Source organism: Eublepharis macularius, chromosome 14, assembly GCF_028583425.1.
Source record: "Eublepharis macularius isolate TG4126 chromosome 14, MPM_Emac_v1.0, whole genome shotgun sequence".
Lineage (NCBI taxonomy): Eukaryota > Metazoa > Chordata > Lepidosauria > Squamata > Eublepharidae > Eublepharis > Eublepharis macularius.
In genome coordinates, this window is record NC_072803.1 from 52,135,709 (window position 1) to 52,159,625 (window position 23,917).

At 48.0% G+C, this 23,917-nt stretch overlaps 1 protein-coding gene across 1 annotated transcript in view; it reads right to left on the reverse strand.

The window, feature by feature from the left end:
- Positions 1–23,917, reverse strand: part of ASTN2 (astrotactin 2) — an 804,644-nt gene that overhangs the window by 477,828 nt on the left and 302,899 nt on the right. Inside the window, exon 6 of the mRNA XM_054997263.1 lies at positions 21,687–21,836. Within this exon, the coding sequence (XP_054853238.1) occupies positions 21,687–21,836 (150 nt within the window). The remainder of the gene's footprint in view (positions 1–21,686; positions 21,837–23,917) is intronic.

Genomic DNA, 23,917 nt, shown 5'->3' on the forward strand with positions numbered 1-23,917 from the left:
ATAGGTAGTGGGACTAGGTACAAGTTTTGCCTGAGATTTTGGAAGAGTCAGTCATTCCAGAATACCATGTTAGACAGACTACTTGTTTAACTCAGTTTAAGGCAGTTTCATGTAGGGATCCCATTCCCTTGGTGGGGGTAAAGGATCCCCCACTTCCACCCTCCACCCCCTGCCTCCATTTACCTGGCCAGCTGGGGAGGAAGGCATGGGGACGGGCCTTCCTGGCTCGCTCCTGGGACGGCGCGACAATATTACTGATGTCATTGTGCCACCCCAGGAGAGGTCTTGCGTTTCATCGCAGGCCGATTTGGGCCCCAAACAGGCTAGATTGGGCCCGTTTGAGGCCCAAATCGGCCTGTTGTGAATAGACATGGGCACGAATGGAAAAAAACCCCTAACACCCTGTTCGTTGTTTGGTGCCATCCACGAACAATGAACACGGACTGTTCCCAGACATGTTCATTGCTCATTGTTCTTGGGGGCCAGAACCACCCCCCAACCCCAACCCCTGCACTTAGCCCCCCCTCCCCTCAAACCCACTTACCTGGCCCTTTAAAGATCCCTTTAAACTATCAGCTGGCGGGTGGAGGGGGGATTCCCCCCTGCTGCCTGCCAGCTGATAGTTTAAAGGGCCCTTTCCTGCCACGTGCAAGGAGCAGGGCCCTTTAAACATCTCACAAACTGACCTTCCTAAAGTCCAATACCCACCAAATTTGCAGGGGACATAGTCCGCATTGTCCTCGGAACACCCCCCAAGTTTCAGAGAGATTGCACCCCAGGAAAGGCATGCTCCACGGGTCTCCCCGTTGGCTGTCATTTTCTCTTCACAGTGGCAAAAATGGGACTCTCTGCTGGAAGTACTTTGAAGGAAAGCCAGGAGTTCAGACAGAGATCAGTCCCTCCCTATGGTTGCCAAGGGGATTGATTGCAGCAGGCACCAGACAGTCTGGCTTGCCAAAGGCAACGAACAAGGCTTGCAACGACCACCTGTTCGTTTAGAATAGGGCCTCACGAACAGCTTGCTCGCAAACAGCAGATTGGGCTGTTCGTGTTTTTTTTCTGTTCGTAATGCTGTTCGTGCTCATGTCTAGTTGTGAAGCGGGTGTGTCCCCTGCACCTGTGTGGTGACGTTACCAAAAGTGCCATCACCGTGCAGCCATGGGGCCTCTTTAGTAAAGACTAAAGAGGAAAAGAGGGAGGTAAGAGCCAAGTCTCCCCTCCCCCTCCCATCGGGAGGGTAAGGGGACCTGGCAGTCCTAGTTTCATGCATTCATTTTACATGTGTCATAAGCACCCACAGTCCAGAGCTCAGTCTGACAAAACACATGAAGCATTACCCTATCTGTACAGAAAAAAAGAGGTTATAAACAGTGGTGCTGCAAGGCCATGGAATACCAGGCAAAGCAGTAGGTCTGTCCCTTTTCTAAACACAGCAAGACAACACAGCCTTCAACGGATGACTGAGAAGCTTAGAAAGGGAGAGAAATGGCTGGAAAGGTGAAGGCTCCCTTCTCTCCACAACTTTAAGAGAAAGGTCAGCAAAGAGTACAAAAGGTCACTAGCTAGCATCCAGAACTGAGACATAAAGGCACAGGCATACACAGACCCACACCAGCCTCTGGCACTCCCCTTCTCCCTTCCCCAACCTCTACACCTGCCTCCAAAGTGGGAGCTTTCATAAATTACGGCACAGCAGAGGCCTCAGAAGCGCATTAAGCACAGCCCCAATAGGCAGTAAATTATTCCCGGAGGCAGAAAGATCTATTAATCACTTATTTATTTTAAAAGGAAAAGGAGCTCATTTAACCTTTTTATTTACCTTTGGCAGTCAAGATAAACACCGTATTTCAGCACCAGCTCTTATCCACCTAACAGCTTAATACTTCTGGGGCCAGAATCCGCCAGCTGCTTGTAAGCAGTTTCCCTTTGCTATTCTCCTCCAGCTTCCTGTGTAAAGTACTTGTCGGTTGTTCAACACGCTGTTGGCAGAATATAAAACACTATTCACTGAACCTACAAAACAATGGCAAGTGTTGTGATACTTCTAGAATCCTAAGCCTTTTTTTAAAAAAACAGTTTCTAGCTCTTAGAAGTACACACATTTAAGTTAAAGGCATGGCAGCAGTGAACGCTAAAGCCACACAAGTAGTTTTGTAGAATGATCATCAGATTTGTGATACTATACACACACACATACAAAAGTGGGAACCCACAAGGACTTTCCCGACTCCCTTCTCTTTCCCACCCACCTTTGTCTCTTCTCTCCCGTCTTTACTTTCCCCTTTAATCCTTCCTAGTAACCTCCCTTCTATGGCCCAGTTGTGTGAAACTAGCTGAGCCAGGCCCAGATGCATGGAAGGGAACTTGCAAGGTCTTGTGGGGGTACTTCACTTTTCCTTGTATCCCCTTCCCCTCACTATTTCCTCTTTCCCTCCTCCTGACAGCCTCCATATGCTCACATTTTCCTGTCTTTCTCTCTTTCAAACCCACTAAACAACTTACCTTTTATCTGCCCTTGATTCTCCTAGATACAACTCTGAAATTCTAACAGCAACACTACACTAGCTTGGGGTGTGTGTGTGTGTGTGGCTGCTGTTGAACAGTTGCAAACAGCCAGGCCTGGGAAAGTCATGAAAGTTATGTAGTATCAAGTCACCTGGTGGTTGCTTCTCTCTCAAAGGCCAAAACAAGCCCTGTAAGGGCCTTGCCCCTCCCCTTGCCTTTAATGACAGCAACCAAGCCTGTAATATTGGCTTAACTGTTATGGTTGCCTAGAAACAGCTGTTGAGGGCATCTGGTTAAAGCTATCATTTTAAGGTTTTGAAACCCCCTCTCCATGTCCTCCCCCTCAAGATTTCAGTTTTTTCTGCAAGCCTAGAGCATTGTTCAAGTGTACAGGAAGATGCATCAGCTCTTGATCCATTGCAGTCTGGCTTCAGGCCAGGCTTTGGGATTGAGACTGCTTTAATAGCTCTGGTGGATAACATCCGGATTCAGGTAGATAAGGGTGGATGTGCGCTGCTGATTTTATTAGATCTGTCGGCAGCGTTTAACACAGTTGACCATTTAGTCCTGGCAGGGCTTTTTTTCAGCTTGAACGCGGTGGAATGGAGTTCCGGAAACTCTTGAAAATGGTCACATGGCTGGTGGCCCCGCCCCCTGATCTCCAGACAGAGGGGACTTTAGATTGCCCTCTGTGCTGCCAAATGGCACAGAAGGCAATCTAAACTCCCCTCTGTCTGGAGATCAGGGGTGGGGCCACCAGCCATGTGACCATTTTATCCTATGGCAATCCACTGAGTTCCACGACCTCTGTCTGGTGCCCGCCCGCGGCCCCCGGACAAGCGCCCCCCCACCCCCCCGGTCCTCCTCACCTCGGCAGGACCAGGCTGGGAGTGGCCAAAGGGGTGGCGAAGGCGGCGACAGTGGCAGCGGAGAGGGCCACGGTGGCAGCGGAGATGGCGGGGATGGCCACAGTGGAGGCGGAGGTGGCGGAGGCAGCCGTGGTGGCGGCAGTGGCAATGGAGGCGGCCGCGGTGGCGGCCAAGCCAGGGGTGGGCTCTGCCCGATGTGCCTGGCTGCCGGGGCTGAAATGGCCACGGCGGCCCTGGGACGGGCCGCAGCATGGCGGCGTGGGCATAGTAGCACGGCACGGCCTCTGGGCGCCCCGGGACGCGGCGGGCCCGGCCGACTCCGTCTGTGGCCGCACCAGCCGCACCCCAGCCCGGGACACCGAGGCCATGTGCAGGCCCACCCCTGCGGCACGGGAGGCAGGCGGTGATTGGGCCAGAAGGGAAGCAGGGTGGATGAGCGCACGGGAGAGGGGGAAACAGCCAGGTGGAGGAAAGCACAGCACGGGGCCGCAGCATGGGGCAGGGCGGAGCCCTGGCCTCTGGCCCCACCTGCTCCAGGTGGTGGGCCTGGCCCTGGGGGCAGGGTCCTGGGAGTGGGGGTGGAGCTGGGGATAGGGGGAGGTATAAAGGAGAGCTCCAGAACCCAGGCCAGGGAGGAGTGTGGAGACGAGTGGACCAGTCTGTATCTGCGGTGAAGAGACAGCTGTCCCAAGGCGGCGAGGGCAGCCAGGCCCAGCACCTACCCAAGTTCTGAGGCCTTCTGGGGAGGAACCCTCGCCTACCGCAGATAGGCGGTGGAGGCCAGGACGGCCACCCTAACCTCACCGGCGCACACGGCCCTGCCTGACCCTGACAACCTCTTTTCCCAGAAAAAAAGCCCTGAGTCCTGATCAATTGCCTAGCCTCACTGGGGGTAAGAGCTACCATCTTACAATGGTTTGCCATTTTCCTCCAGGGATGCTCAATGAGGGTTGTCATTGGGAATGAGGGTTCATCTTGACTGGAACTACACTGTGGGGTGTTGCAGGGATCAGTTTTGTCCCCATTTTTTAAAATATACATATTATTGTTGTTAGGAGGTTTGGTGTCAGATGCCACCAGTATGCTGATGACACTCAACTCTACCTTCTACTTGATAAGCAACCAGAAGCAGATATCTCTTCCTTGGCTCAGTGCCTGGATGCCACAGAGGAGCGTCTGAGGGGTAACTGGCTGGAGTTAAATCCTTTGAAAACTGATGTCCTGTGGTTGGGAAGGACTTTGGCTGTGGGGAATTTGGCTGTGTGGTGATGCCCCACCAGGAAACGACCCGATCACATTAATATTTCACTCAACAGCCCCGGATATGAAACCACAATAAACAATTTCTAGATGCATGCCCCTAGTAGATATGCAGGACAAGAATATAAAAGTATGCAAAATTTAGACAATTAAATAAGCATCTATACTCAAGTCTGCCTATTCATGAATGTACAAATGCCCAGAGTCCATCTTACCTAAAGATTTGGATGATTTAAATGTAAATTAGTAAAGAGTCCAGCAGCACCTTTAACCAACTTTATTGTAGCATAAGCCTTCGAGAACCACAGCTCTCTTCGTCAGATACATCTGATGAAGAGAGCTGTGGTTCTCGAAAGCTTATGCTACAATAAAGTTGGCTAGTCTTAAAGATGCTACTGGACTCTTTACTATTTTGAAACTACAGAATAACACGGCTAATTGCTCTGGATTAAATGTAAATGTCTCCCTCAAAGGAAGGCAACTTAATCATCCTTAAAGTGATACTTTCAGGTATATTGGGGGACACTCTGGGTACTGTGGGAAGCAGGTAACAAGCAAGCATCGTAGAGCCTCTGGACCACAGCCTATTTCTCTCTGAGATGGTTAACTTAATATGTAGGATGCACAACTTCAGAAAACAATAGGCAGGGGGTTCAACTATAGCAAAAATCCTCACCACACAAAGTAAAGGAGCATGTTTGAGAGGTTATTGTCTAACTACACCCTGAAATGTTTGTTTTCTGTTTAAAGGAATGTTAGACTTCCCCTGTAGCAGATCAGAGTCCAGGTCCACAGTGCCCTCCAATCTATAACAACATTGGTTTGGCCTCAGTTATGAGGAGGTGGTGCTAGCTCAACTTTGGTGCACCCTCTCCAGCCACCTCTCCCTGAGCATCATGGAAGAGGTCCATCCCTGACCCTTCATCCCTGACCCTTCCTGGGCTGCCTGTTGAATGATTTCCTGGTGATGGGCTGACCTCAGACTCCATCAATACCTCTCTTTGGGGCAAGCCCATGGCGAGTCAAGGGAATCTGGGCCAATGGCATCCATGGCTGAGGTTGCTCTGACTGCCTGTGCAGGCCCTAGGAGGCCCCAGATGCTTCTGGCCTCCTCCTCTGGGCTGTTGCCAGGCAGAGTCTGGGCCTGAGCCTCACCTCCCTTCTGAGAAATGTGCTGCTGGTGCAACTCGGGGCATTGCTCCACTCTCACTCCCCACAGCTCCTGGTCAAACTGCCTGGTAGTGCCTGGTATCTATCTATCTATCTATCTATCTATCTATCTATCTATCTATCTATCTATCTATCTATCTATCTATCTATCTATCTATCTATCTATCTATCTATCTATCTATCTATCTATCTATCTATCTATCTATCTATCTATCTATCTATCTATCTATCTATCTATCTATCTATCTATCATTGGACATTTAGTCCGCTCGCCTCATGGAGCAGGCTCAGAGTAGAGTACAACATGGCAATGTGCATGTGCTGGAATGCGGGCGGGGAGTCTGACACAAGCTTCACTAAAGTCCGGAGTTCAACTAAGCTGACCAGGGAACAAGCAGGGAGCGTAGTCCAGAGAGCCAAGTCCAAAAGATCAGAGCCGAGAGAGCAGATAGAGCAGAGCTGGGTTGCAGTACTTCCGGGCGGGTCTTTGCGCAGGTGCTTCTGCAATGAGGGAAAGGGCATCCTGGCATAAGAGCAGTCACCTCCAAGGCAGTGCTGCATCCTGCTAGGACTCAGGGTCACTACGCCACTATTTGAGTGCCTGAAGCCTTGCACTTCATCTCCTTTCCTGTACAACAAGATGCTGCCACCCCCTACGCTGCCTCTCAGGTTCAGGGGAGCTTGGTGGGGATGTTGCCCTGGTCTCAGCTGCTGGTGCAGGTAAGGGGACAGCTTCTGTCTCTGATTCCACCCTGGATCCCTCAGCCTGCTCTGGCAAGGGTCCCTGCTGTTCCACTCCCTGCTGGTCCTCCATATGCCTGACTCTGGAGGAGCTTGGAATACACTCTCCCCTGTCATCCTCCATGAGGTCTTCATCCTCTGAGGAATCAGAACCCACAACAGTGCATAGAGATAAAAACAATGGTAGCAGTTACATTGTGTTAAAACATCATCATACTGCAGCACACACAGTGCATCCCCATTCCCCAAATATCGGAGCCCATGGGGCAGGGTAGCCTTCTACCTGTTGGTGACCTAGAACAAGAGGGCACATGCCCCCCCTCAACTGGCAAGAAGCCAGTTGGAGAACCCGCTCGCCTGTACCCCCATAAGCCTGGTGGAACATCTCTGTCTTACAAGCTCAGTGGAATGACAATAAGTCCCACTGAGTTCAGGTCTTCAAAGACAGAGAGTTCCACCAGGTATGTGCCAAGGCTAAAAGAGCCCTGGCCCTGGTTGAGGCAAGATGAATCTCCTTGAGGGCAGGGATCACCAGCTAGGGTTGCCATCCTCCAGGTAGTGGCTGGAGATCTTCCAAAATTACAGCTGGTCTCCAGGCCACAGAGATCAGTTCACCTGGAGAAAATGGCTACTTTTGGGGGTGGACTCTATTGAATTATGCTATGCCAAGGTCCTTTAACTTCCCAAACTCCACTTTTTCCAGGTTTCACCCTCCAAATCTCCAGGAATTTCCCAACTTGGAGCTGGCAACCCTATCTCCAGCAGCTGTTTTTCTGCTGACTGGAGCATTCTCTGGGGAACACAGGGTGCAAGACAGTCCTGTAGGTATGTTGGTCCCAGTCCACTAAGGGCCTTAAAGGTTAAAACTAAAACCTTAAACCTGATTCAGAATTCCACTGGGAGCCAATCCAGCTGCCACAGAACAGGTGTAATGTGCATCAGGAATGGTGCCCTGGTTATAAGTGCCGCCGCATTATGAACCAGTTGTACCTTCCAGAGCAGGCCAAGGGTAGCCCAGCATAAAGCAAGTTACAGTGATCCAGTCTGGAGGTGATCATTGCATGGATTACTGTAGCTAAGTCATAGGCAGCCAGATATGGAGCACGTTGCCTGACCTGATGGAGATAGAAAAATGCAGACCTGGCAACTGCCATGATCTGGGCCTCCATTGTTAAGGAGGCATCCGGGACCATGCCCAGGCTCCACACTGCTGGCACAGGGGCAAGCGGCACCCCATCAAATGCCGGGAGCTAGATTCCCAAACCCAGCTGTCCATGGCTCAGGTGCAAGACCTCTGTCTTCATTGGGTCCAACTGCAGTCGATTCTGCTTCAGCCATCCAGTTATGGCCTCCACAGCCCTGGTCAGATTGTCCAGGGTGGAGTCCGGCCATCTGTACATCAACAGATAAAAGTTGGGTGTCATCAGCATACTCGTGACAACCCAACCCAAAAATCTGCAGCAGTTGGGTGAGGGAGCACATATAAATATTGAACAACTTTGGGAAGATTATCACCCAGTGCAGGATGCCACACACACACTAACCGGTGGCATAGCGATAACTGCTCCCGAAGCACCATCCTCTCTCTGACCATGGAGAAAGGACATCTAAGTTGTTACAGACCATTAAGAATTTCAGGAGTATGCCAGGCACTTTCAAGCATAATGAATTAAGATACTGGACGGACACACACACAATCAGGCAACCATCACAACCACTTCTTGCAAGCTAGCCAGATGTCACAGTGACAAGCAATATATTGATGTTGCCACAGCAGCAGACAGAAACATCAAAAACAAGATCAGAGCATACCAAATTATCAGGAACTTTGCCACAAATCCCGAATAATTACTGAAAATGTGAACAAACTTGGCTATTGGACAGACTGCAAATATCCCTTAGGAACAAGCTGTCATAGAACAATTGCCAGGAAACCTAAGAGACTATATGATGAACAGTTGCAGACACAGCTAAAATTGTGAGAAAAATCAGATGGAAATAAGGCCCAGTTGCCAAAACTCTGGCAATGTTTTGAAACTGGGATCTGTCAGAAGCTAGCAAAGATGATTTTGTAAATACCATCTTCAGAAGGCTTTGCTCTGATGAGTGAAGCTGTCATAGCCGAGCAGGAGAGGTAATCTTCCAGGTTCATGGGTCCAATGCCATTGAGGGCTTTGCAGATGATAGTTAGAACCTTTAATCAAGCCTTGTTCCTGATCGGTAGCCAACACAGAGTCTGTAGAGCGGAAGTGTTACACAGATTACACTTAGCACCTGATAGTAACCGGGCCACAATGTTCTGTACCAAGTGGAGTTTCTGAGTTGTGTTTGAGTAGAGTGCATTACAGTACTCTAGCCACAAAATAACCTTAGCATAGATCCACATGACCAGGTCAGCTGAGTCAAGGTAGGGTGCCATCTTCCAAACTCAGGGCTTTTTTTCAGCTAGAACACGGTGGAACTGAGTTCCGGCACCTCCTGAAAATGGTCACATGGCTGGTGGCCCCGCCCCCTGATCTCCAGACAGAGGAGAGTTTAGATCGCCATCTGCGCACGGCACGGAGGGTAATCTAAACTCCCCTCTGTCTGGAGATCAGAGGGCAGGGCCACCAGCCATGTGATCATTTTCGCCAAGAGTGATTTAATTTTTTAAAATCTCCTCCCCTTGTTCCAGCTGACCCAAAGTGAAGTCATTGCGCAGTCCCGGAAGCATGCATGCACTTTGCACGTGCGCATGTGGTACCAAGGGCACCACTTCCCACCAGGAGTTGCCCCCTGTGCTGGCAACCCACTGAGTCCCACCACCTCTTTTCCAGAAAAAAAGCTCTATCCAAACTAAGTACCTTTTCTGAAGCTACTACTGTTGATTCTCTGACAGTAAAGCTGGATCCAGAATTGCCTCAAAGCTCTGAACTTAGTCAGCAAGAGACAACTGGGATCCATTGAAAGTGCCATTCATTGCCTTGGTCTTCCCAATCAACATTACCTTTGTCTTGTCAGGATTCAGTTCAAGCTTGTATACCCTTAGCCATTTAACTACAGCAGCCCATCATTGGTCCAGAGATTCTATAGGGTCACCAGGCAATTTGGATACAGAAATGTAAAGTTCAGAATCGTTAGAAAATCAATGGCTTCCTGTTCCAATGATTGATTTCTCTCAAGGGCTTCACGTAGAGGTTGAATAGTATGGGGGGATAAGACTGAACTTTGTGGCCACCAGCCACAAAGCAGGCCTCATACTGTAGAAAACTTGTCCCCTCCAAAAACCTTCTGAGTTCTGCCTGTAAGAAAAAAACTGAAACCAATCTAAAGGCACATACATCTCTTAATTCCTCCTTCTACTTCCACATGTCTCAACAGGAGGGCATGGTCAATCATGCCAAAGGCTGCTGTCAAGTCTAGTAAAAGCAACAGAGAGGCATAGCCTTTATCTATATTTAGATGGAGGTCATCTACTAGTGTCAGCAGCAGCGTCTCCACCCCACAGGCTGCCCTTAAACCAGACTGAAATGGGTCAAGGACAGATGATTTATCCAGGGCAGCTTGGAGCTCCTCTGCAACCTTGTTTTTTGAACATGCGAAGCTGCCTTAGAATCATAGAATCAAAGAATCATAAAGTTGGAAGGGACTTCTAGGGTCATCTAGTCCAACCCCCTGCACAGTGCAGGAAATTCACAAATACCCCCCCCCACACACACACACACATGAACACTCAGTGACATTCCATGCCCAGAAGATGGCAAAACACTGTCAGGATCCCTTATACTAAATCAGACCCATGTTGCATTACAGTCAGCATGGTTTACTTCAGGGGTCTCTAACATGGCATCTGCCAACAGTTTTCCTAGTGCTTGCCCAGTCTTTTTAGAAAGTGTACAGATGCAGCTTTTCCCTGGCAGAGATTCTCACTGGCCATTGGAGATCTGACTGGATGGCAGATTTTTTTTAAAAAATGTTGCTTTGGTCATTTGCACTTTGCCGCTGCCACCCCTGCATGACAGAAGGTAAGTAGTGTGTATGGAAGAAAATATTTTTTAAAAAAAATATCCATTTTTAAAGGCATTCGGTTAAACAGTGCTTCTGCCTGAAATGTTATTATTATTAGTTATGCATAACCTCAGTCCCTGACATTTTGTAGTTGGCCCCATCTCCTGCAGCCGTTTTGCAGCTACACCTGTGTCAGCATTCCAAAGATGCCTATAGGCATCACAGTCTACTCAGACAGCAGCTCTTCAGAGGTGTTTATTTATTTATGTATTGCCAAGGAAAGGAAATTAGAGATCTGTCAATAGCTGGCCATTTTTTTTTCTTTAGCAATTTTTTTTTGAAGTAATGGATAGAAATGGGCATGAAACAAACCACAGAACAAAATTCCATATGGAATGGCTGGTTCATTTGCAGCGAAACACGTGTTCCGTGGGATCACATTTTTATGGAACAAATGAATTTTTCCAGCCATTCCGTGGCCGGTTTGGAGTTTCAAAGACCCTGCGCCAGTTTCAGCCCATCGGCTGAACCCAGCGCGGGGTCCGACAGCCCCTTTCTCCTGTTGCCTGGGCTGTCAGTTTTACAGATCCCACACCGGTTCCAGCACGGGGTCTGTGAAACTGACAGCCCAGGAAGCAGGAAAAGAGGCTGTCATTTTTACAGACCCCCCACGCCAGTTTCAGTCTGTCAGCTGAACCCAGTGCAGGACTCTGTGAAACTGACAGCCCCTTTCTCCTGCTGTCCGGGCTGTCAGTTTCACAAGCCCTGCGCTAGAACTGGTGCAGGGTCTGTGAAACTGACAGCCCCTTTCTCCTGTTGCCTGGGCTGTCAGTTTTACAGATACCACACCGGTTCCAGCACAGGGTCTGTGAAACTGACAGCCCAGGAAGCAGGAAAAGAGGCTGTCAGTTTTACAGACCCTGTGCCAGTTTCAGTCTGTCAGCTGAACCCAGTGCGGGGTCTGTGAAACTGACAGCCCCTTTCTCCAGCTGCCTAGGCTGTCAGTTTCACAAGCCCCACGCTAGAACCAGTGTGGGGTCTGTAAAACTGACAGCCCCTTTCTCCTGCTGCCTAGGCTGACAGTTTTACAGACCCCGCACCAGTTCCAGCACGGGGTCGCAGGAGAAATGGGCTGTCAGTTTCACAGACCTTGCACTGGGTTCAGTCAATGGGCTAAAACCAGTGCGGGGTCTGTGAAACTGACAGCCCCTTTCTCCTGCTGCCTAGGCTGTCAGTTTCACAGGCCCCACGCTAGAACCAGTGTGGGGTCTGTAAAACTGACAGCCCCTTTCTCCTGCTGCCTAGGCTGACAGTTTTACAGACCCCGCACCAGTTCCAGCACGGGGTCGCAGGAGAAAGGGGCTGTCAGTTTCACAGACCTTGCACTGGGTTCAGTCAATGGGCTAAAACCAGTGCGGGGTCTGTGAAACTGACAGCCCCTTTCTCCTGCTGCCTAGGCTGTCAGTTTCACAGGCCCCACGCTAGAACCAGTGTGGGGTCTGTAAAACTGACAGCCCCTTTCTCCTGCTGCCTAGGCTGTCAGTTTTACAGACCCCGCACCAGTTCCAGCACAGGGTCGCAGGAGAAAGGGGCTGTCAGTTTCACAGACCCTGCACTGGGTTCAGTCGATGGGCTAAAACCAGTGCGGGGTCTGTGAAACTGATAGCTCCATTCTCCTACTGCCTGGGCAGCAGAAGAAAGGGGCTGTCTAGTTCAAACACGCTGCATTGGCTTCAGCAGCTGGTACGGGACAGTTGAAATGCTATGAACCATGAATCAATTCCCAAACTGGGAAAAAGTCAGAAGTTTGTGGTTCATAGAATGCTATGAACAATGAATCACATGGTTCGGGGTGGGTGGGTTGGTTCATGCCCATGTCTAGTAATGGATAGATTACCACCTATTTCAGGACACAAGGAAAGGTTCCCTGGGCCAGTGATTGATTTATAATGGATATTAGAGACCTTATTGATATGATCCTAACAGGAAACCATCCAACACACAAGTGGTTTCCTTCACCAGTTCTGGGATCCTGGGGGCTTCCATTGCAGTAACTGGCTCAATGGAACAGTAACAGAAAAGAACAAAAAGTAACTGGCTCAAAGTGATCCATAAAGGGACCTTATGGTGAGTGTATTTTGGGAGGAGGGGTTTCTAGAGTATCAAATGAGTTACGTTCCAAACCAGAGCATATTTGAAAGATTTCTCAGCAAAGAAATTTGACAAAGGCTGTCTTACGGCACCCCTATTTAAGTCCTTCAAAAGATATCACTATCTGGAGAAATTAGGCACCCTGGAATCAAGAACTGTTTTCACTTCTTTAAGATTCCAATCTATGCCCTCAATGATCTGTACGGGCCATTTCCTTGGTATCCCTGCCCCCCATAGATTTTGTCACTGTGACATGGGGGAAGTGGATGATGTGGTACATTACATTCTGAGGTGCCCATGGCATGAATCTCCCAGACAAAGGTTCATTACCCCTATCGTCCCGTGGTGTCTCGGTATCTCCGATCTGGACCTGGTTATATTTTTACTTTTGGATACTGACCCCTATGTTTCCAACAGAGTGGCTTTATTTGCGTTAGCGGCAATGAAGATTAGACTGAGCTTGGGTCTCATTGTAAGCAATTGATTTTATTGTCAATTTTCATTTAATTGTATATATTGCTGTTTTTGTTCTTTTTTTTTTTTTACTGTATGATTTGTTATGGCTTATGGCTAAGACGACAAATTTAAAAGAGAGACAAAGGCTCAACTAATTATTAGTTCCTGAGAGTTTACAGACTCAGACTTTGGAGTCAACAAGTGCAGCTGAACTGGGTACGAACTGGGCATCACAATACTAGCAGCAAGGCAGGATTTTTTTGTCGCTATAACTGCTATCTCATGGGTCTTCCAATGAGATCTATAGCATAGCTTGTCTGAGCCCGTTGCATTCAAGATGTCTCCCCACTCTCTACAAGTTAACTAGTTAGAGCTATGGGTTTAAAATAAACCGAATGGACCTGTAGGACAATGGTAACAGATAGACCTACAATGCAGAGGAAGCTGCTAGAACCAAGATTATTTTTCAGAATGGAAAAAAAAAACCCTAATTAAACCAATTAACATAAGCCCCTCCTTAAAAACACCTTCGATTTTGCATCAAAAATGCATCACACCACACATAGAGCAGCAAAAGTCAGCAACGTAGCTATTTGCAGGCATTTATTACACGTGTATTCTGGGAGAATTCTCAGACCCCTCTGCCCCTTATCATCCTCTCACCTACATTTTTTATAAATTGTATATTCTGTAAAAGCGCCTAGGACCCTTCACCAAAAACTTCACACAAAACCAAGCCAGGCAGCTTGTAAGATAACAGAGATCCCCCCCACCGCCTTTTTCTCTCTCTTTCTTGCTGGTCTTTTGATTTTATTTTTTTTAATATAGTCTTTAGTGGGCAAAATAAACTTTTCCCACAGCTGTGAGAAACTGTTCAGATATAACAAAAACAATAGCGACGCTTATTTGTAGAGTGTCTTCTTGGCGTTGTTTCCACAGTCAGGCTGCTCTGAGCTCTTCACAGCTTCTCTCTAAACAAAAGGAGGCGATTCCCTTTGCCCCCCATGGATTTCTGCAAGAAGAGCAATCCAACCGCCAGATTCTGAGAAGGTTCGGCATTAATTAAGCTGAACTGTAAAAAATAATTACATGTATGCAAGAACATCCTTAAAAGACAGGTTGTCAGTACCCAGCAACAAAGTCAGATGCCAACTCCATCAGCGTAACTGTCATGCGGCTGTTAGCAGGAAATAAACGCATCCCTAACGGACAATTTCATTTAGGAAGAGAGGGGAAAAAATGGGACTGTGAAGGATTAATGAGCCAAAAGATTTGTATTTTCAATTGGATGTAAAATGCAAACATACTAACTTGTGATATCATCATTTAACCTTAATGTTCAATAGAGTTCGAATTGCAAGCATGCCAGAGGGGCAATTAACCGTGAGCTGTGAAAAAGAGAACATTCCAAATGGGAGAGGAGCTGGAGAACAAATGGAGGAGAAAGGTTGAATTACAATGACAGTCAAGAATACATGGTCAGGCATGATAAAGAAAACCTCCTATCTGAAATGCCAGTTTGACCCTACTTTCAGGTGGGTAGTCATGTTGGTCTATAGTAGAAAAGCAAGATTTGGATCCAGTTGCACCTTAAAACTATCGGCCAGGCCACAAGTGACAAATGATACAGGTTGGACACTTGTCAGCTTCCCTCAAGTTTTGATGGGAAATGTAGGCAGCTTGGTGGAATGTTGGACAAGTGACAGTTGAAAAGTTCACTGGACAGCAGCCGGAGAGCCAAGCTGTAAAACCAGGACGCCTACATTTCCCATCAAAACTTGAGGGAAGCTGACAAGTGTCCAACCTGTGTCATTTGTCACTTGTAGCCTGGCCCTATATCTCCAGAGTATGAGTTTTCAAGAGTCAAAGTTCTCTTAATCAGATACCATCCGATAAAGAGAGCTTTGACTCTCATAAACCCATACCTTGGAAATCTATTTCATCTTTTAGGTGTGACTGGACCCAAATTTTGCAGTTTGACCCTCGATGTCCTAAACGGAGCTCACATCTAATGGAACAAACCAGTTGTCCAATTACTCATCACAAGCATGAGTAATTGCACATTTAGGAGGGCATTTCTGTAAAGGTAACAGGGCTATACTATAACCAAACGATCCAAAAGCCATAAAGGGAAAAGGTCTGTGGAGGACTATGCCACTGTTCATAGGATATATTACTCGTTTCTTCAATGTATTATTATCCTGCTGTCACTGAACTATTTTCACAGAATCATTTTTCTGCATTCTGAATCTGATTCTATGCTTGTTTCATATTTCTGTAATCCTAGTCCTAGAAAAGTGGACTATAAATGGAACGAACGAACGAATATCTCGGCCCCTCCAGCCAAGAAATGCAAAATCATGGAATGGGTTTCCATCACAGTTCAGATAACATGTTCACCTCACAAATCAGTTTTTCAGCCTGCGTAAGTATTGCCAGGATGACTGCGATTCTACAAACTGCTCCTTATGCTCCCTTGCTTACAATTCAGCTGCAGTAGGTGTCAGAGAAATAACCACAGACTGCTGTTCGGGCAAGAGAAGAAGGGCAGCCATACTAACACTCACGGTATTTTGTGTTTAATTTAAGGCATTTACATTTTACAAGAATCCGAAAACAACCAGCCCTTCTTCCCTCTTCACACCCCACTGCTAATTCTAATGTAAATATTTTCACAACAAGAGCATGGCCGTGCTTTAAGGTAAATAAAACAGAAGTCTGGTGGCATCTTAAAGATTATCAACATTTATTCCAGCATGAGCTGTTTTGAGTCAGAGCTCACTTCCTCAATGTACCACGGGAAGTAAAACTCTCAGGAGAAACAGCCGACTGCCATTACTGGTCTCAGTCACTCCTAAAGTCAACTAATGTAGTGTTGCGGTGAGAGACTTAGACTAAGTTGGGAGAAGACCCAGATTCAGATCCCTGCTCTGCCTTGGAGATCACTATAATCTCTAATCAGTTAAGGGAAAGTGTACCCTCTCAACCTCCATGGAAGAAAATTGAGATAAAAGCCTATTAAATAAAGATTTTATTTGATCTTCTGCACGTGCCCTTTTTTACACAATGCAAATCTCAGAGGTAATGCAGACGGTGACCCGGGATATGGCTATCCTGGTGGGTGACACTGTATCTTTGGAATGGCCTCTCACCCTTTTAAGCGTAAAATGTATGTGTACTTCTTTGGCAGCCTCCTTGTTTTTTCTTGATTTGTTCTCTCAAGTTTTTCTGTGCTGTGATAAATGGGTTGTCTCCTGCTGGTTCGCTTTCTATTGACTTTTGTATTTTATCTATTGATTCTGACAATATCATAGGCTACTAGGAACAATGGAAGTATTGTCGAAGGCTTTCACGGCCGGAGAACGATGGTTGTTGTGGGTTTTCCGGGCTGTATTGCCGTGGTCTTGGCATTGTAGTTGGCAGGAACTACAATGCCAAGACCACGGCAATACAGCCCAGAAAACCCACAACAACCAACAATGGAAGTGTTTAAAAAAATCCAAAGGAGTGCCTGTAGCTTTAACCAAATGCCCTCAGTGACTGTTGCTAGGCTATAATAACAGTTTCACCAGTATTCCAGGCTTGCTTTCTATCAGTAAAAGGCAGGGAAAGAGGGCAGGGCCTTTTCCAGGGCTGTTTTGACTTTGAGGGAGGACTCATTGGGGCCAGGTCCAGAAGCAACTGCCAGGTTACTTGATACCACGTGACTTGAATGACTCACCCAGGCCCAGCTGCTTCCTACTGTTCAACAGACCCCCTCCCAACCTAGTGAATGTAGTGTAGTGGTTAGAGTATCAGATTAGGATCTAGGAGAACCAGGTTCAAATCAGCACTCTGCTGTGGAAGCTTGCTGGGTGACTTTGATCCAATCACACACTCATCCTAACCTACCTGTCAGGGTTGTTATGTGCATACAATGGAGGCAAGGAAAATGACATAAGCTGTGTTGGATCCCCCTTGTGGAGAAAGTAATTATATAAAAGAAATGAATTAAGAAATATAGGGGCAAGATGGGGGTCAGATAAAAGGTTTAGTGGATTTGAAGAAAGGAAGGACAAAGGGAAAGGTGAGCATATGAAGTCTGCCAGGAGGAGGGGAAGAAGAAATAGTGAAGGGAACAGGATAGAGAGAAAAGTGAAACACTCCTTGCAAGTCCTTGCAGGTTCCCTGCCAGGCAACTGGGCCTGGCTCAGTTGGTATCATGCAACTGGGCTATAGGCGAGAGGCTGCCATGAGGGAGGAGAGGGGAGGGTGAAGAAAGAGGAACGGGGGGGGGGCAGACAAGGTTGTGCGGGAAGGAGAGAAGGAAGCAGGAAAAGGGTTGAGAGGCTATGCGGCCGCGGGGAATGAAGAGAGGATATGATGGGGAGCGGCAATGAGATGCCCCCCACAAGTCCTTGAGGGTCCCCACTTGTCAATTACTATTAGCCACAATGGCTACGTGGACTCCCTGTGCTGTAGTACAGAGTGTTGTACTACATGTAATATTTTTATGACCTGCTGGGAGACTATAGCAGGGAAGGTCTATTGTACTCTTGTGTGTTTCCTCTAGCCATTTTGTAAGCCACTACGGGAAACAAGATGCTGAACTAGATCATTGCTAGACACACCTTGAGCACCAGGTCATCATGGCACCAAGAAGTTTCACTGTGGTGCTGAGTATATCCCTGTCTCCTGCTCCACCAGGGGCTCAGATGTCTTGCATGAAAAGCCCTTCTCCCAGAAATAATCTGGAGCCAGCTGAGATGCTGCAACTGGTATGGTGACTGCAACACTTCGGCCTCACTGGGGAGGCAGTGATGTAAGGCTTAGGCTAGGAATATGGGGCTCTGATTATGGACACCAGCTGGAGATAGCCAAGGCAACCAGACGCGGAGATACTCTTTGCTGGACTCTGATGAGTTTTAAAAGAGAGTGGAAGGCTTTATCAGTTTCCCCTCTCTCCAGAGCCAGCAAAGATCACTCCTCAAAGGGTTTGCTATTTTCCTCTTTGCCTCTGGAAGGCTCTTTTAGTTTCACCTCACCTTCTAGGAAGTAAAAAGGAAATAAACCCTCTGAGGAGAGATCTTTGCCTGCTCTAAAGAGGTGAAACTGACAATGACGAACTCTTTTAAACTCAGCTTCCCAGCTAACATTGCGACTCCCTTCACTGAAGCCTCACCTGTGAGACAAATACTCATCCCCGGGCTTCACCACGTCTCACTGAAAGTGAGTTTTTCTCACTGAAAAGTGTGTTTTATTATTGTAAGTCGCTTAACTGAATTCAGTCCTGCCAATTTCAGGGTTTTCTTGTGTCCCAAATCTGAGTTTAAGACATTGTAAATGGATCATGGGTTTCAGATTTTTTTAGGTGTTCGAAACCTGGACTTTTCAGAGATGAAATGTAGCAGAGGAATCCAGTTTCTACCGTGAATTTTGAATCTGATGGCACAGGAACTGAAAACAAAAAGAGAAAGGGAGAAAAAAGAAAGCCAGCATTGTGTTTTTCTTCCTCATTACTATGTGGGATGGGTGCGGGCTGGTAATATTATGTGGTAAGTGAAAAACAAGTGTGGCTTCTGCATCCAGACAGCATTTGTCAAGGCCTGGTCTAGATGGAGCCTTGGTTTGATTCAGTGAGGCCTATTCTATGTTGTGTGTGAATGGTACTAATCGCTTACTTCGTCAGCCACCCCCCTGCGCAAACCCAAGAGGACGCCGACCAGCAACGATACAGCCCGGCCATAGTCAGCCGCGTGTGTGGATGACAGGGAGGGGGGAGAGCATCCTTTTTAAATGATTTAGGATAAGAAGTGAGATGAGATGGGGAGGGCGAGGGGGAAAGAACGCCCGGGCCTATCAGAGCTTTTCCAATCCTCCTCTTCTCCATCTCGCTGCCACCGCAAACATCGGCTGAAATAAGCAGAGACAGCAAAATGAACTAAATCATTTAAAGCAGTTAAAGGGAAGGAACATTTTCTCCTCGCTAAGTGAATAATTTATGGCCCAAGCTATCATAATAATAATAATAGTAATAAAAGAAGTGTTCTTCAGGCCTGTAGTACAGGAAAACGTACACAGAATAAAAAAGATCGCATTTCAGGCTCATAAATAAATGAAAAACAAAAACCAACAGTAAACAGAGAAGGAATCGGAAGGCTTCTCTTCCCTCCGGCTTCCAATCACCATCACAGAAAAGCAAGTCCAGCCACACCATGCCAAGCTCCAGCCGGTACATGCCTAGAATATTTCAGTGCAAAGGCTCCTTCAGGACCACAGGTGGGCAAGCAAATAGCCACTAGAGCAGCTGTGGGGGGAAGAAGGTGGGATTACTGTCATCCCCCCACCTCCCCAAATCAGTTACGATCTCCCAACTACCCCTAAAAATGCTGGTAAGCCAGAACTCCCTCTACCTCATCTCCACAGAAAAGAAAACCTGCCTCCCTCATAGCTTCCCGTCCTTTCAGAACGCAACAAGCATGTCAATGCAGAACAAATATTCTTTTTTGCCTAGGCCTTGGCAGAACCGGAGAATGTACAGAACTTTCAAAACAGAGTTTTACTAAGAACATCCAGACAACCAGCTCCTGGGCAAACAGTGTGGCATACATCCCTGGAATGGAATAAAATCATCAAGTAGAAATGCAGCCTGGAAAGCTGTTGTGCAAGATGACCTTCATTTACCTCCTGAAATCCCAGACACCCAACAGGGAAGTTGTGGGGCTCTGCCGCTAAACCACGCAATGTCTGCTTGACTGGGCAACTTCTGAGTCATGACAGCATTGATTAGCGGGGGTACAAGGTGAGATTAGCCCCAGGCAAGAGTCTTTGGATGAATCAGGGATTTCTACAAAGCGGAGAAGATCCTTTTTCATATATTGCATGCCCTGGAACTGGCTCCTGTGAAAGTGAGGTGGAAACAATGCGAGGGATACACTCAGGGAAGAGTGGGGAGCAGGGGGAGTTTATGACTGTAACTTTACTCATGTCCACTGGTGTAAAGTACGATCCCTAGTAAAACATCTACATTTCCCAAAGCAGTACAGAATCCTTTTTTCAGCTCACTCAACGGGGCAGAAAACAGTACGAGTACCGAAAATAAACAAATCAGAAAATCTGTGAAAGCAAATATTTACAATTACTGTACAAACGTAGCAGCCCTAATAACCCAAATTACCCCAATCTCATCAGAGCACTGAAGCTAAGCAGGGCTGGTACTTAGAATCATAGAATCATAGGGTTGGAAGGTACCTCTAGGGTCATCAAGTCCAAACCCTGCACAATGCAGGAAATTCACAAAGACCTCCTGCCCCCCCCCCCACTCCCACACTCAGTGACCCTTACTCCATGCCCAGAAGATGCCAAAACACTGTCAGGATCCCTGGGAAAAATTGCTACCTGACCCCAAGGTGGCGATTGGCCTTACCCTGGACATGTAAGAAGGGGCCACAAGAACTAAGCACTGATGTATCCCTTCCTGCCCTCCCTCTCATGATTTGCCTAGGTTCACAGAATGATCATTGCTGTCAGATGGCCTTCTAGCCTCTGCTTAAAAACCTCCAAAGAAGGAGAGCCCACCACCACCCGAGGAAGCCTGTTCCACAGAGGGACTTGGATGGGAGGCTTCCAAGGAAGATTGGGGTTGCTATGCACAGGAGGCAATGGCAAGCCATCTCTGCTCTTCACTTCCCTTGAAAACTCCATGAGGGGTTACCAGTTGAGTTTGAGACTCAACTCCACACTATACCTTACTTTACTGTACACACTGTGCCCATCTCCATCCCTGGAAGTTTCCTGACTGCCTCTGGCTCCCAGTATGCCTTGAAAAGACAAGCCGTATTGAACTTATTTACCAACCACACACGTCAAAGCAGGGAGCCTCATGCAGTAGTGATTCTGCCCATATACTGACAATGTACAGCACACGAGGTATAGTGGAATAACAGAAGCACTGCCATTGTCCAGAAAGCCCCTCCTTGATCTCGAAGCTTTGTGGGTAAATAGGAGGGTGGAGTGCAAGGAATCAATGTGAGACAGGAATCAACATACCCCAAAGTTGTAAGATTACTGTAATAATACATGTAAAGGACTTTGAACACTAAAAGCACTATACAAATGCTAGGTACTGGTTTTGATATTATCAGTTCTCTTGAGCCACCAAGAGGTAATAATGGCATGTCCCTAGGTCATATTCATGGTCTCCAGTTCCTACACTGCTTAAAACACCTGGGGAAAGATGGGCAGGTTGCCAGTCCCCTTGTGGGGGCAGGGAATTCCCTGCTCCCGCCCCCAACCACCTGGCCAGCAAGGGGAAAATGTGGGGAAACGAGCCTTCTGTGGCATATCCCCTGCAGAGTGTGGCGCACAGCACAGCCCCTGGGAGTGCTCCCGCACTTTGCAGCAGGATATTTTGGACTACAAATGGGCCTCTTCTTTGAGAGTTGGCTCGGTGCGAAGCGCAGGAGCACTCTCGAGACCTGTGTGATGACGTCACTCCCAGAAGTGATCTCAAGGTGAGTCCCAGGTCCTCCCCCTGGGAGTAGGGGAAAGCCCAAGGTGGCAAATTACCACGAGGTCGGTTCCTCCGTTTCCGTCGTCCAACAGATGAGCTGCGTAGTGCTGGCTGGAGCTGACCTATCTCGATAGGCGTGTTGGTACGAAAACTCTCCTTGAACTTCTGCATTAAGGACTCTACTGTTTCTTGAGTCACCTCTGCAGCTACAAAGGAAGGGGAGACAATGGAGAGCAGAAGGTGAGAAGGACATAAGAAAACAGAACTTAATGCATTCTTTATTGCAGGCTCTCGCCCGCCCAAAGTTACCTGGAAGCAGCATGGCACTAAAGGCAAGGACAACGGTGATGATAAAATTGGGTCCCTTGAGCGGCTTACCTGCAGAATTGCCTCAAACCACCATGGGTCATCCTACTGTGTCTACTTGTGCAGTGGGTGAGTGGAGGGCAAGCACAGAGCTCCAGAAAAGCATGGTGCCCAGCGGCTTCCCGTATAACACCTGTGCTTGGCTAGAAGGCCAAGAACCCAAACAAGCATGCAAAACTCACAAAACAAGCCCTACACTCACAAATCAGAAACCCATGGCTGTCTTTCCTTGAAAAGTCCAGGTATTCACTACCTGATGACATGTGACATATTTTTTACGCACATCCACACACACTTATCTGTTTGCATGAGCACGGCTATCACATACTGAAAATGTGATTAGAAATTACAGAATCCCTAAATGGTAGATGGGCAACATGACCCCCAAGCCGTGTCAGCACCTCTTACCATTCCTCTGAAAGAACCAGCCTCCCATTCTGCCATGTGCAATGCCTACACACAGGACAGACAGACAGCAGCCAAGCGCCTCCACCCCCACCCCACTGGGCATTCTCTTTCTTTTAGAAACAACATCTAGCTTTAGGGGTGCCAGACCCCCGGTGGGGGTGGGGGATCCCCCGTCCTCACCCCCCACCCCCCGCCCCCACTTACCTGGCCAGCGGAGGGGGGGCACGCACCCTCCGTGTGCGCTCCCCTGTGGAGCTGCGTGCTCCCGCGGATCGGGCCTGTTTCAAGACACTGCGGAGCACTGCACTCCACAGTGCCTCAAAACAGCCCCGTTTTGGCACAGATCGGGCCCATTTTGAGCCACTGCAGAGCGTAGGAGCACTCCTGCATGCCGCAGCATCCCAAAACGGGCCCAATCTGCACCAAAATGGGCCGATCCACGGCCGTTTTGAGGCGCTGCGGAGTGCAGGAGCGCTCCTGCGCTCCACAGTGTCTCAAAATGGGCGCGATCCGCAGGCACATTTTGGGCCGCTGTGGAGTGCAAGAGCGTTCCTGTGCTCCACAGAAGCCCCCAAGGTGAGCCCCTGAGGAGTGTGGGCATGCTGGAGGTGTGTGCACAGCATGATGATGTCACTTCCCGGAACATCACACTTTGCGGAAGCATGCTTTACGCGTGCGCTCCCCCCGGCAGGACAGAGGTAAGAGCCAGGCCCCGATCCCCTGCTGGAAGCTTGAGGGGGCCTGGCAACCCTATCTAGCTTCCTAGCCCCAAGCTCTCCTACATGGATTTGTCTACCATGCCTAATTGACCCACATAGCTACTCTGCACTTAGGGAAAATGTTATCTAGGGAGTGGATCTAAACTCATTCAAGGTATTGCCTTGGCTAAGAGGCCAAGACAGGCCTAGGGTGGATTAACGAAACCAATGCATTAACCCTGTTGGCCTGTCTTGGCCTAGAGCTACATTAAATATGAATTGCACTTGAAGATATTTGGCCACCCAGAGAGTTCGGTGCCTGGCAAGGCTGCAGCCTACAGATTTTAATTCTCACACCAGCATGAAGCAGAGTCTGGTTTTATGAGAGAGCACAGGAGTAGCTGTGTGGAATGACAAATGTGTAAACTGAAGTTAAGGCTTCCTGCTGGTATGCCAGGATGGAAAAAGCCAGAGTTCTGTTCAAGGTCTGAGTTTTTGTTGTTGTTGTTTCCCTTTGCTAGTGGGCAGGAGTTCCCATGAAATGCCAGCATTACAGGACAACTGACTTTATTGTGCAAGGAAAGAGGAAAAGTCAGGCTAAAGATTGGAGGAGAGGAAAAAAGAAAACGTGAAGAGGAAACATTAGAATGGAAAAGGGCAGCTCCTCATTCTACAGGTGTATCTTTGTAGGCCTTTGATGCAAGGGCAGGCCAGGCATATAATTTCACACTCTGGTCATGGGCAGCAGGAGCCATAAGAGGTCTCTAATAGCATCGGGTTACTGGGCATGCTACTGATTTGCTTTGCCTTTGAAG